General features: G+C 69.2%; 3 protein-coding genes across 3 annotated transcripts; 1 reads left to right on the plus strand and 2 right to left on the minus strand.

The window, feature by feature from the left end:
- Positions 1 to 94: 94 nt before the first annotated feature.
- On the minus strand, positions 95 to 5,748 carry H696_04832 (CAMK/CAMKL/AMPK protein kinase; the record flags this gene model as incomplete). The annotated part of the gene is made up of 5 exons (XM_009498697.1): positions 95 to 1,828; positions 2,116 to 3,373; positions 3,491 to 3,723; positions 3,865 to 4,100; positions 4,263 to 5,748. 5 exons carry the CDS (start codon positions 5,746 to 5,748, stop codon positions 95 to 97), a joined length of 4,947 nt encoding a protein of 1,648 aa, XP_009496972.1.
- A 2,733-nt stretch (positions 5,749 to 8,481) lies between these two features.
- H696_04833 (hypothetical protein) lies at positions 8,482 to 10,744 on the plus strand. The gene is made up of 3 exons (XM_009498698.1): positions 8,482 to 8,845; positions 9,031 to 9,114; positions 9,295 to 10,744. The coding sequence occupies exons 1-3, from the start codon at positions 8,585 to 8,587 to the stop codon at positions 10,318 to 10,320; spliced, it is 1,371 nt and encodes a 456-aa protein (XP_009496973.1). The 5' UTR covers positions 8,482 to 8,584; the 3' UTR covers positions 10,321 to 10,744.
- Positions 10,745 to 10,930: 186 nt separating this feature from the next.
- On the minus strand, positions 10,931 to 12,312 carry H696_04834 (ubiquitin-conjugating enzyme E2 N). Its single transcript, XM_009498699.1, has 5 exons — positions 12,158 to 12,312; positions 11,910 to 12,024; positions 11,648 to 11,779; positions 11,376 to 11,516; positions 10,931 to 11,192 (listed from the first exon to the last, which is right to left on the minus strand). Exons 1-5 carry the CDS (start codon positions 12,185 to 12,187, stop codon positions 11,158 to 11,160), a joined length of 453 nt encoding a protein of 150 aa, XP_009496974.1. The 5' UTR covers positions 12,188 to 12,312; the 3' UTR covers positions 10,931 to 11,157.
- Positions 12,313 to 13,442: the final 1,130 nt, after the last annotated feature.

Raw genomic sequence — 13,442 nt, forward strand, 5'->3', positions numbered from 1 at the left:
GGCAGAATGCCAGGCGACACAACTGGGCAGCCACACCGGCAGACGGCCCGCGGATAAGGCAAGAGGGGGAAAGGCAAGGGAGGGGGACAGCTCGTTAGCCACTCATCGCCAGCTGGGTGATGAGCCGGCCACAGAGCCAGAAGAAGTCGAACACACAGAGGCCAGCCTCTGGCTCCGAGGGGATGTGCGTAAAGTCCAAGAGGTAATTGTTTCGGGCCGAGGTGAGCCCCGACGCCGAGCTGCCGGGCCCGGCTCCGGGATTCGACGTCGACGCCCCGAGCACCGAGGATGATGGCGGGTCATCAACCCGGTACAGCTGCAAGCGAATGGTCACATGGCGGCGCGGCGAGGGGGCGACACCGCCATCGGACGGCCGAGGCGTTGGCCGGGGCAGGGCCGAGTCCACGGCCAGCGGCGCCGGCCGCGGCCGGCCACCAGGGCTGGGTCCACTCTCCGGCTCCGCCGCCCCGCCGGCAGGGGCCGAGTCCTCGGCGGCAGCCGCGCCGACCGACGCATAGGACACCAGCGCCGAGCTGGAGGACGACGACGAGCAGGGAGGGGTCGTTTCGGCTGACAGACTGTCACCCCCAGGCAGGAGGTGGTGATCCATGTCCATGTGGTTGGTGGCCGGCGACTCCGGGGCGTCGGACACCACCGGCGCCAGGGCCCGCACATGGATGGTAAAGGGATTGGTCGGGGTGACCAGAGCCCACTCCAACCCCTCGACCTTGGGGCTTGAGACCCCGCCCGGAGATCCGGGGCCCCCGGCCGGGGGATCGCCGCCCGAGGCAGCATCCACCGGCGACGAGGGGCCCGCTGACCGGCTGGCCGACAAGAGTGACAGCGAGTGCAGCGCGCCGAACACCTCGCGCATGATGTCCAGCGGCGAGGCACGCGACCGAATGCCCAAGTGCCAGCGCGAACGCCGGCGACTGTTGTTTGGCCGGGCTCGTGGGGGGGCTCCAGTGCCGCCGGCCGGCGCCGCCGAGGCTTGTGGCAGCGGCGGCCGCGACAGCCGCGCATCCGAGGCCATGGCCGCGGCGGCGGCCGCCGATGTGGCCGACTTCGGCGTGCTGGCCGCCGTGGTCGTGGCCGTTGTCCCCCCCGCCGATGTCGTCACCACCGAGCCGACACTCGATGCCAGCCGGGGGGACACCACCGGGGCAGCGGCGCTCACGGGAGATGCCTGCCTCGAGGGAACCGCCGACGTGCCGGCCGACGAGGCGGTGTCGATGTACTGCCGCGAGGGGCGTCCCGAGGGCAGGGTTCCGGATCCGGCGCGCGACACGGCTGGCGACACCACCGGGAGAGAGCTGCCGCTGGCGGCTGCGGAGGCGCCCTCGGTGAGGGCGGCAGCCTGGCGAGTTGAGTGCGACACGCCGGACACATGGGGCACGGCTGTGGCCGGCGCCGAGGCCGCGGCCGCGGCCACGGCCGCCGGTGTCGCCGCTGCCACGGCCGCCGATGGGTCACTCCCAGCACGGGGGGATGGCCCAGCCGAGGAGACCGAGCTTGGGGAGCTCACCGGCGGCCGTGGCTGGGCATTCGTGATGGCCGAGTCCACCAAAGCGGCCGATCCAGCCGCAACCGGCGACCGGGCCGTCACACTGTCGGCCGATGTGATGGACGTCGAGCGCGAGGGGGCTGCCCCAGTGGAGGGACCGCTCTCGAAGGAGCCCTGCGAATGGGCCGAGTACACCGGCGAGTAGGACACCGCCGAGTGGGGAAGCTGATCGGCCAGGAGGTTGTAGGCCACGCGCAAGTCGTGTCCACTCGGGGTGTCGGCCTCCAGGTACTTGCGAACGGCGGCCAGATCGACCTTGAAGGTCTGCAGCCGTGCACGGCGAGATGTCCCCCCCAGCGGACCCGAGAGAGGAGAGTCAGCAAATGGAATGCGATGCGGTGCGATGCGGTGCGGTGCTGGGCTGGCGGGCGGCAGATGTGTGTGTGTGTGTGTGTGTGCGTGTGTGTGCGTGTGTGTGCGTGTGCGTGTGTGTGCGTGTGTGTGCGTGTGCGTGCGTGCGTGCGTGCGTGCGTGCGTGTGTGTGCGTGTGTGTGGGTGCGTATGCACGAAAGCTTGGAGGAGGAAAAGAGCCCCCCCTCAGGCCGGCGCACCTCTGAGAGTCGGTCCAGCACGCGGCGGTCCGAGAAGGGAACCTCTTCCTCTTCGGCCTCGACAGCCGCGCCCGCAAGCGCGGCCGAAGGATCCACGGACACCGGCAGCGGCGCGACCTGGCCGGTGGACATGTCGGCTGCCTCGGATGTCGGCGCAGCCTGGGCCGCGCCGCCATCCGAGGCCAGGCCAGCCCCCGAGGACGAGGGCAGGTGCAAATTGAAGGACAGCGTCGAGGGGACACTCGTGCGCAACGAGAGCGAGCTCTGCTCCGTGCTGGAGGAGGACACCGACGACGGCACGGCACCCGTGCCCGTGCCCGTGACCGGTGCGGCTGCCACACTCGAGGCCAGGGGAATGGCAAAGCCAGTGGTCGTGGTGAAGCCAGGCCCGCCGTGGTGCGTCGGGGGAGGAATGCCCGAGCCGGGCCCCGCCACCGGCAGCGAGTAGACCGGCAACGAGGCGGAGAGGGCCCCGAAGGGCACCGCCGGGGCGAAGCTCCCGGCACTGACCTCGGACACGGTAACCGGCGCGAAGATTGGCACCGAGGTGCCGAACCCGGCGGCGGGACTGCTCGGCGAGCCGCCGAGGGGAGCTCCCGTGGCCGAGGCAGCCAGTGGCGATGATACCACCGACGCAGCCAGCGAGGGCGAGGGGATGACCAGGGCCTCGGGCAGGGCCCCGGCCGGCGGGGACCCTGCCGGGGCCGAGCCCTCGGGCGCGACGTCCACCTGACCAGCCAATGCACTGGACAGGGCCGATTGCTGGATCGGCACAGCCGGATGTGAGGAGGAAGAGCCGGCACCGGTCGAATGGGTTGGCGACCCGGGAACCGAGGCGTCCGACCCGGCTGACACACGCTCGGCGAAGGAGTCCGTGCGCAGGGCCGCCACGGCCACCGAGGAGGCCACCGAGGCCACGGCCGAAACGGCGGGCTGCACGGTGCCCGGCACGTCACCCGTCACCGGCCGCGCGCCGGCAGCACCCCGTGGCCGAAGGTACGCCGCCAGGCCGACCTGAAACCAGGGATCGGCCTGGACATCCGAGATGGTGGCTCGCTCGGTGGGGTTGACACAGAGCATGCGCTGGAGGAGGGCCCGTGCCCCGGCCGACACATGGTCCGGGATGACAAAGCGCCCATGCTTGATTTTCCGGAAGAGAGCCGGGATATAGTGATCGTCAAAGGGAAGGGCCCCGCAAAGGAGAGCAAACAAAATCACCCCGCAGGACCAAACATCGACCTCAGTGCCGGCATAGAGGCTGGGGCGAGGGGCGGCGAGAGGGCAGGTCAGCATGCGTGGGAGCCAGCACATGGGGCCGCATGTCGGAAAGCGCGCGTGGCATGGTTTGGCCACATTTGGCCGGCCGTAGACGCACCTGCCGGAAATGACTTCGGGCGCGGCGTAGTTCGGCGAGCCGCAACTGGTGCGCAGGAACTCGCCATCCTGCAGGACATTGCTCAGGCCGAAGTCCGCGATCTTCACATTGCCCTCGGAATCGAGCAACACATTCTCCGGCTTCAAGTCCCGGTGGGCCACCCGGTGGCGGTGGCAATAGTCCACAGCGCTGATGATTTGCTGGAAGCGCTTGCGCGCGTCATCCTCCGAAAGCTGCTCGCGTGAAGCCCGGCAGCAACGTGTCAGCGTGGATGGCGATGGCAGTGGCAGCGGCGGCGGTGGGGGGGTGTGTTGTGTCGGGCATGGAGCCGGCACAAGGACGGCGGAGGGCAGGCACATGGGACGCTGGCGCACCTTGCCATTTTTGACGATGAAGTCAAACAGCTCGCCCCCGCTGACATACTCCATGACCATGTAGATCTCGGTGGCCGTGTAAATCACCTCATACAGTCGAATGATATGCGGGTGTCTCAGGCGTCTCAGGGCGCCGATCTCTCGGCGTAGCTTCGACGCCAGGTCATCCTGTGTCAGGCGCCGGCGATTGAGGATCTTGATGCCGACGCGTACGCCGGTGGGCACATGCGTGGCCACTGGTCAGGGGCACCAGGCAAAGCGGTCAGCCGAGGGGAGACGCGCCGATGAGGGGGCCCACGCAAGGGGAAGATGGAAAAAAAAAGAGAAGGGCAGAAAAGCAGTCCCCCCCCCCCCCCCCGCCCCTTCGCCCTCCCCGGGCTTCGGCCCCAGTGGCGCACCCTTGACCTTGGCGAAGGAGCCGACGCCCAGCGTTTCGCCGAGGATGTACCGGCCAATTTGCAGGCGCCCATGCATGGCCTGGGTGAAGCTGAGCGATGGTTGACTCAGGCTGACCGAGGGCGGAGAGCTGAGCTCCATCGAGGGGTGGGCGTGTGGCCGATGGTCATCGGAGGCCATGGTGGCCGGGGTCCCGGAGGCGGGCGTGCTGCCGGCGGCGGCCGACTCGGCGGCCGACTCCGCGTCTGCCGCGGCCCGGGAATCCTGATCGAGCAGCGACTGTGCCAAAGAGGCGGCCTCTGCCTGCTCGCGCGTGGGGACATTGTAGACAAGCGGCCGGGTGGCGGAGGAGACATCCGAGGATCCGCCGGTCGAAGCTCCGGAGGTACTGGTGGACGAGGAGGCTGGCAAGGCAGGGGCGGCCGGGTCGGCATCCATGGCCAGGGTGGCCACAGCTGCTTCGGGCACTGTCGGAGCCACGGCCGCCGGCATGGCCGGCTGAATGCCCGGGGGAGCAGCGGCGGACGAAGGCCCTGGGAGGCCGCTCGTCGGCCCACTACCGCCACCGCCGCCGCCGCCGCCGCCGCCAGGAGCCGCCTCGGGGGCTTGGATGAAGGGAGCCGAGAAGCCACTGGTGAAGGTCCCCGGGGCCGAGTTGGCTGGCGTTGTTGGAGGAAGCCGTGAAAAGGGAGATGCCTGGCCGCCGGAGCTGGGAATGCCGGCTCCCGGGGCGTAGGGCGACAAGACCGACGACGAGGACAGCGGGGCGGCGGAGGACCCGCTGGAGCCCGGGGCCGGGCCGGTGGGCAGGCCACTGCCACTGCCGGCCCCGGTGACCGGCCCCGGCTGGTATGAGGCCAGGTGGATGGGGAAGGCCGTGTAGGGGGAGCTCCCGGCTGAGGAGGCCGATGTCGAGGGATAGAGCGAGCGTGGGCCGAAGGCCCGCGAGGGCGAATGGGACACCGGGATCCCCGGCAGGGGTGCGATGTCGGCGTAGGCGGCCGACCCCTGGGGAATCATCCAAGGCCCGGAGGCCGCGCCATAGGAGGAGCTCGGGGAGGGGGCGTACGCACGGGCAGCCGCGGCATATGGCGAGGAGGACAACGGCGGCGAGGGAATAGCTTGGGCCGGGGTAGTGGTGGTGGCGGTGGTGGCGGCAGCGGCGGCCGCAATGGCCGCCGACGTAGCGGACCCCGGGACCGCGGCCATGGCCGCCAGCCGGGCTCCTGGGTGGTAGGGGGCCGGTGCGAAGGGCGACGGCCCGGCCGCCGCGGTGCCCGCTCCAATGGACGAGGCCGAGGACACTGGCATGGCCGACAGGCCGCTGGGCCCGGTGCCGCCGATGGCGATGCCCAGGGCACTGGGCCGGGCCGTGGATGGTCGCGCGGTTTCCGAAAGGGAGCGCCCGCGAGCAGTGGCTGCCGCAGCGGCTGCCGCCGCATCCGATGCCTGGCTAGCGTTGGCCTGTGGCAGGCTTGGGTGGGACATGGTATGCCAGGGCAGGGAGGAGATGGGGGGGGGGGGGGGGGGGGGCGCGCGCGCGCAGGAGGCGGAAAAGCCAGGAGAGGGCGGAGGGCGGGCGGAGCCGGCGTCGCTTGCTCTTTGCGGGGCCGCGAGCGGAGGAATGTCTCTGCCGCTGGCTGGGGTAGCGGGGGTTGGGCTGGAGGTCGAGCCGAGAGCGGAGGGGCAGCACACAATCCAACAGGAGCCAAGGGAGCGGGGCCGGGGGGCGGGGAAGGGGGGGTGTGTGTGTGTGGGAGGTCTGCCGATGCAGACACAGGCGCCGACTAAGTGCCCGAGGAAGTGGCAGGAGACCGGGCGGAGGGCGTGGTGGTGCAATCGAAAGGGAGGCGCGAAAGGAGAGGAGGGGTGTGTGTGTGTGTGTGTGTGGAGAGGTGGTGTAGATGGCCGTCGAGAAAGCTGGCAGTTGTTGTGATATCGGCCGAAAAAACGCGGTCCGTGCCTTCCCGGCTCACTGGGGGGGGGGGCGGCAAGGTCCCGGTGCCTTTGCTTGTTGGCGGTCCGATGCCGGCGCCCTCGCGCCCTCCCGCGGGGGTGGAGCCGATCCCCTAGTGTGGGGTCGGGCCGGGCTGCCATTCACCAGGCTGTTCCGCGCGCTGCCCCCCCGCGTCCGGTCCATGAGGAGGGGCGGACATTCCACACCGCTCCTGTGCGTGTGAGATTGGCCCAAGAGCGGCGCGCGGTTGAGATCGGCCCCGGCGCGGCGGTGGGCAGTCCGCTGTCTCTGCCCCGGTCCCCCGCCCCCCGGGGGAAACTGAGACGGGGCGATCTTCCCTTCTTCTCCTGCGGCAGTGGGTCCCACCGTCGGGGGGGGCGGAGGGCGGGGGGCGGTTACCGCCGCAGGTGCAAGAGCACACCCAATTGGGACGCCCCTCCCCCCTGAAGGGGCTCTCCCCCGGCGGCGCGTCGGCCCAAGTCCGGCGTCGGAGTGCTCCTGTGCTGGGCCACTCCGTGCCAGCTCGGGGGCCCCGTCTCGGGACCAGAACCCGGAGAGGGGGCGCGCGGCCCCGGCGGCATTTAAAACAAACCCCCCCCCCCCCCGCCCCCCGGCCTTGAGGTCGACCAGGCCCCGCGCGCTCCGTGTGCTCGGCTGTGGGGACCAGGCCAGCTGTATGCCGGGACCCGGGTCATTACCCCACATCTCCCCCGGCCCCGCCCCCGCCTCCGCCTCCGCCTTCGCCCCCCGCCCCCCGCCCCGAAAGCAAGGCTGCATATGCTCTCCTGCCTCGACTCCCACCCGGCTGGGCCTCCGCAGCCGGGCCCCCGGGCCCCGCCAGTGCGGGGCCGCCCGCACCCGGTCCCCCCGCCCCGAAGGTCTAGTCTACGACGGGACGCGGGGCGCGGGGCGCGGGGGGGGGGGGGGGACAGAGGACAGGCCAGAGCACGCTCAGCCCCAGCACACAACGCGGTTGCCCCCGCAGGCCCGATGATGCGCGTTCAAAGCTCCTGGGCCCTTCCCCCTCGCCGCCCCCTGCCCGGGCGCGCGCGCGCGCGCCCACCAGGCTCGGGCGGGGGGAATCAACCGGGGCCTCCCGGGGCGGGGCGGCGCCCCCCGAGGCATTGTCACGCGCATGTCACAGAACACCGAGCATGAAACACGCGACCGGTCGTCGGTCCTCCCCCGTTGGCGGGCGGCTCTGGAATCTTCGTGCCCGCGAAAGTCGGCACCTGGCGGCGTTTGGCGCGAATATTCTCGATTCAGCATTCTTCCCGTGAGCCGAGGAATGACATTAGTTTGTTCGGGGCCGGCTGCACTTGCTGCCGTCCTGCCTCCAATTCGGTCTCTCTGTCTCTCTCTCTCTCTCTCTCTCTCTCTGTCTGTCTCTCGTGCATGTACGCGGGCACGCTTCTGCCTGCGTGTGTGCCTCCTTCCAGCCCGGAGAGACAGGCAAAATGGCCCGATCGGAGGCATCCATCCCCAACCGGGAGCGGTGGTCGCGATGTGCGAGGCCGAGAGGGACACGGGCCCCGCGGGCGAGGCCCCCGCCGGGACGCCGGCCAGCCCCGTGACTGCGTGACTCACATGTGTGCGTGTGTGTGTGTGTGTGCGGCTCACACCCCGGGACCGGCAATCTCCCACGCAGAGCCTGCGCGGCCTGTGCGTCGCTCTCGCGGGGTGGTCTTTTCTCCCTGGCCCCGGAGGGTGCAGCGCAGGCACTAATCTGCGCCGCTATCTGAGTGTCAGCTAGAACGCCGTATTATGGGAGGCTGGCTCCCCCCCCCCCTCGGGGCGCCTGGTCCTGTGGCGCGGCACCCAACGGCGTCTCTTAGTTGGCAGCCCACATCTGAGCCGACCTGACCGGCCCACCAGCCAGCCAGTCCCTGCGGGGGGCTGCGCGCGGGCCCGAGAGAGAGAGAGAGAGAGACGCACACATGGAAACGGCGGCCAAGGGTGGGCGCCGGGAAAATGGCCAGGCGGCGGCGGCGGCGGCGGCGGCGGCGGCGGCAGACCGATGTCCACGGCCCGCGGCTGACAATCTTCCAGATTCCAACCCACATGTGCCCCCGCGCCCCCTGCCGCCCCGTTTCCTCCGGGCGCGGCCCCCCCCCCCCCGCCCCCCCGCGGCTCGCGCCCCCCGGCGTGGCATTGAAATGAGATCTCCCCCACTTGGGCTGCCATCCTCGGAAGACAGTTGTCGTCAACCTCTCGTCCCTTTCCCTCCCTCTCCGTCTGTTGCCCTCCCCTCCCCTCCCCTCCCCCCCCCCGCCCCCTCTCCATCTATCCCTCTCCCCTCTCCCCCTCCTTGCTCCTCCCTCCCCTGCTCTAGCTCCCTCCATCTCAGTTTATACCCCGAGGATTGAGATGCTCGGCCAGCGGCTTTTCTCCTTCCGGGGCCTTCTTAGCCCAGGTGCGCGTGACACGCTCCCGCGCGCCCTTGCCCAGGGGCCCGGCGCGGTGATGGCGGCGACGGCGACCGCGGCCCCCGGCGCCTCGGCTCCTGCCCCTCGACGCTACTACTCTTTCGACCCGAACATGATGAACCTCATGAACAAGGACCTGTACAAGATCGTGGGCGTCTCGTCCTCCGCCTCGAAGGACGAGATCAAGCGTTCAGTTCGCAAGGTGCGCTGCTCCCCTCCTCGGCCCCCCTCCCCCCCTCCCGAAGCCCTTGCCATCGTGCCGAAGGCCCTCCCCTTGGCGGGTTCCACCGTCTGACCTTGCTCTCTCTCTCCCTCTCTCTCCGTCCCTCTGCCTCCCCCCTCCTGGATGCAATGCGCCGGCCTGGTGGTTGCCCGTCATGGACACAGAAATCCAAGCAGGTCCATCCCGATCTGAACCCCAATGACCCGAAGGCTGCCGAGAAATACAACGAGCTCCGTGAGGCGGCCGACGTGCGTGCAAGCCACCCTGCCTCGCCTCCCTTCTCCCTGCACAGTCCCCCCCCCCCCCGCGATGAAAAGACGACACGAACTCCGGCCACTGACCTCACAGCTTCCCCCTCTCTCGCCCGTTTCCCTCCTCCCCCATGCTCCTCCTCATCTGCCGTGCCTGCGCCCCCCGGCCACGGATAGATCCTCACCGACGATGGCAAGCGCCAGCAGTATGACGAGTTCAAGAAGTTCGGTGGCAGCCCCGGTGGCGGCTTCGGCGGCTTCGGCGGAGGTGGCGGCGGCGGCGGGTTCAACCCCTTCGGCGGTGGTGGCGGGTTCAATCCCTTTGGTGGACCCAGCGGGTTCGCCCGATCTGCCGACGGTTCAACCTACTACAGTGTCAACAACCCGGACGACCTGCGGGACTTCTTCCGCGGAATGGGCTTCGACTCGAGCGAGGCGGATTACGACCCGCCTGGGCGCACCCGCCGGCGCAACCGCGGCCCGCAGCAGCAGCAGCAGCAACAGTCGCCAGTTCGGGAACCGCCGCCGGCCCGCCGGCACCCGGTCGGCGCGGATCTCGGGGTGCCCCTACGTCTGACCTTCCGCGAGGCGGTCCTCGGGTGCAGCAAGGACGTGAAGTTCACCACGACCGTGGATTGTGTCCACTGCAAGTCCATGGGGTATGTCTCGAGCCCCGGGTCTCGGCCTGGGGACGGGGGTTTCCAGTCCTGTCGGCATTGCGATGGCAGCGGAGTGACCACTTCCCAGCGGACGGAGCGCGTGGTCATCCCTCCCGGCACGTCGGACGGGGCCACCATCAAGATCCCCGGGGCCGGGCACTTTGGCAAGCCGGCCGGCGACCTGCTGGTGCAGATCGGCGTCCAGGCGAGCCCCATCTGGCGCCGGGTGGGCGAGCCCTTCCCCGGGTCGACCCAGGGCCGGGACATTATCTCCACCGGGGCCATCTCCCTGCAGGAGGCCATCCTTGGAACTGCCCGCACGGTGGACACCCTGTCCGGTCCGTCGCTGGCCATCCTGGAGCCGGGCACCACGACCGTCCGCCTGCCAGGGCTCGGTGTGCCGGCCCCGAAGGGCGGCTCCGAGCCCAATGGCGACCACATTGCCCAATTTGACATCGAGCTCCCGCCGGCCGCGCGGTCCCTGACCCAGGAGCAGCGGCAGAAGCTGCTGGATGTCCTGGCCGAAGTGGGGCTCTCGTCGTAGGCAGCTGTCAAGAAGCGGGCAGGGCGAGGGAACAGGAGAGAGAGAGAGAGAGAGAGAACGCGAGAGAGATAAACAGCGAGAGACATGCACATCCTGGCTCTCGGTCATTGCTCGATCTCCTTCTCTAATTGGCACCTGCGTTGTCCTTCTGCCGGGGGGCGAGCTCAAGCTGGTGCGGCCCCTCGCGGCCCTCTGCAACGCGCCCAGCTCCCGCTACCCGGGCAAACGCCACACATCATCCATCCCGCGCTCCGCCTCATCCGGCTCTTCTTTAGAGCGTGCTTCTTTGCTTGCGTCGGCCCTTCGAGTCTCCCTCAGTGCTCTTCTTCCTCGGGTGGGTTTGTGTGCGCGCCCGCACGGGACGAGGTCCTTGTCACACTTCCTCACCTCTTCCCTGGCGAACGGCGGCACGGGCTCGCATCGCGCGCCATTCCCCCCCCCCCCCCCCACCTCTCCACGAGGAATACACACCACCATCAACTAGGAGCTGTCTGCTTCCACGTCCACACCAAAATCCCCGCACGCGCGGTGGGAGATACAGAGAGCAATAGAGGGGGGGGGGGGGGCGGGAGGAGGCGCCAGGGACGGGGAGGAAAGGAAGAAGGAAGCATGGAAAAGAGAGGGGGGATGTACATTGCAAACTCAAGGTCAGGCGCTGCCGCCAACGGGCGCATTCCACGCTTCCAAGAGGGGAAAGGGGGAGCTGCTCCACCAGGAGGGGCTCCCCAGGGCCGAGTGCCCGCTTCTGGTGCAAAAGGAGGGCAGGGAGGACTGCGTGGATGTGCACACGTGCGTGCGTGCATGCGTGTGAAGGGAGGTGGGGGAAGACAGGCGCCACTACTCCTGGGCGTGCTTGTTGGTCCACTCGCGGGCTGGATTCCCACGCCAAAGCAGGGATTATCGGGTGTGAGCAGGGGTGCGTTTTGTGAAGGGATACGCGCGTATGTGTGTGCATGTGCATGAATCGGTGCATGTGAGGGAGCAAAGGGCGGGAGGAGAAGGGCAGGGCGCGGAGGCGCCCTCCTTTCGTCTCGTCCTCATGCTGGCGGGCGCACCGGTCTTGTGGGCATCCTCCAGGTTCTCGCGCCAGTGCTGGGCGACAGTGTTGTCCAGCGGGTCGTCGGGGTTCGGGCTGGAAAGAAGCTGCTGGATGGACAGCAGGACACTGCTGATGCGCAGGGCAGGAGTCCACTTGGCTGACGGGCACAGGGGGGAAGAGTGCAGGAGGGGGGGGGGGGGGGGGGCGGGAAATCGTTGGGTCAGATTCGCCCGGCGCAGGCCGACCGGCACAATGGTGGGCATGACACTGCCGGGATGGGAGACGCACAGTCCAGGATATCGAGGCAGATCTTGCCCAGGCGGTTGATGTTCGGGTGGTAGATGGGGGTGCTGAAGAGGATCTTCATCGGGGAGAGGGGGTAGTTCTCCGGGAGGAACAGCTCCAGGCGGAAGCGCCCGCCTGCGGATGGTCAGGGCGTCTGGTCAGGATCGGGGAGGATTCCAGGTACAGCAAGGAGAACCGCGCGGGACGGGGATACAGGGGAGCGGGGGGGGGGGGGAGGAGCGAGCAGGAGGGGAGAGGAGCGCACCCTCGTAGGGGGTCTGGGGAGGACCCTCGATGATGACATCGAAGTGGCGGAAGTTGTCCCCGCGCGGGGTGACCGTGATCCCCTCGATGGGCTCCTTGGCCAGGCGGGTGGTTTCCTGATTGCGGGGCAGAGAAAGGAGGAGCAGGTCAGCCATGTGGACCGCACATAGGGGTCTGCCCGGAGGTGCTGGGAGAGTTGTTTCGGAAGGGGAGGGAAAAAGAAGGAGAAAAAAAAAGTGAGACACGCACAGTGATGATGCGGCGGGTGTTGAGCTCCATGGTGTGGCGGGTGCGGGCAGTCACGGGCCGAGTGGAGGGGCAAGGGGAGCACAAAGAGGCAGAGGGGGAGAGAGGAGCCAATGGGGGTGGGGGCGGGGCGGAGAGGGGGGAGGCGGGAGGAAGCTGGTGCGCAATCCTGATGCCCGGGACCCCGGCATCTCAACAATACCGGCGCGCTGGTGAAGGGGCCAACCGGCCCAAGATCACCTTTCCGCAGAGGTCCCGGCAGCCCGCCGCCCCGAACGCCGGGCGTCCGTCGAGGTCGTCGTCACTGGCCCCTCGGCGCATCTTCCCCCTGGCGCCACAAGGGGCTTTCGCTGCCGGAAGCCGAGGTTGGGGGTTGGCAGCTGGGTCGGCTGGTGTCAGGCCCCCCCCCCCCCCCCAATGGGAAGGAGAACACTGAGCATATTGGACCGAAGCGGGGCCCTTGCCGGGGTGGGGGGGGGGAATGTCAGGTCCTCCCCCATGGTAAAGCAGGAGAAAAACAGCAGCGGGGCTGAAGGCGCGCACGCACTGCCGCCGGGCGCACCCCCCCTCGCCGTCAACGTATCGGCCGCGGAGGCGGGGGACACACGCGTATTGGCTGTGGCGCCGGGTGTCCTTTAGGCCCTCGGAGTCTGCCCAGCCACCTCGCCGGGGTCTTCCCCACCGCCGTCCCCACAGCGCGCGTGCCCAGCCCGGTGGGGGGGGGGTAGGGACGAGGGGCCGAGGCGGGGGCTAGTCGGCCCTCCACTGGGGATCCTTTCCTGGCCGGATCCCCGCCCCCCGGTTGTGGATTTCTCGGTGTAGTCTCTGGCCTGCGACGATTCAATTGCAAAGGCAGCGGGATTCGGCGGATATTCGCTATCATCGACATCACATGCACAATGCGTAGAATGGGCGTCGCTCGAATCACGCCGCGACCGCGACCGTGGCTCAGTGCCACCGAAAGCCCCGGGGAGGGGCCCCAGCGCACAGAAGTTCGGCATGCGACACCCACCGCTGCCCGGGGCCCAATCCGTGTGCATGTCCAGTTCCGGGCGGGTGTGGCTCTGGAGTGATGCTTGAATTAATATTTTCACATTTCCCCAACCCCCACCCCCTCAGGAACGTGCGGCGTGTGCTTCACACGCACTTACGCGTCCACCGCCGGGGGCGGGGGGGGGGTGGGCTGCGAGCCTCGATTGTGGGCAAGGATCCTCGCCCCGGCCGGGAGGCCTGCCGCAGGCTTGAGAGGGGTAACCTTCTTCCGCCGCCGCCACTCCTCCCCCCCCCC

This window comes from Fonticula alba (genome assembly GCF_000388065.1).
Source record: "Fonticula alba strain ATCC 38817 unplaced genomic scaffold supercont2.8, whole genome shotgun sequence".
In the NCBI taxonomy this organism is placed as follows: Eukaryota; order Rotosphaerida; family Fonticulaceae; genus Fonticula; species Fonticula alba.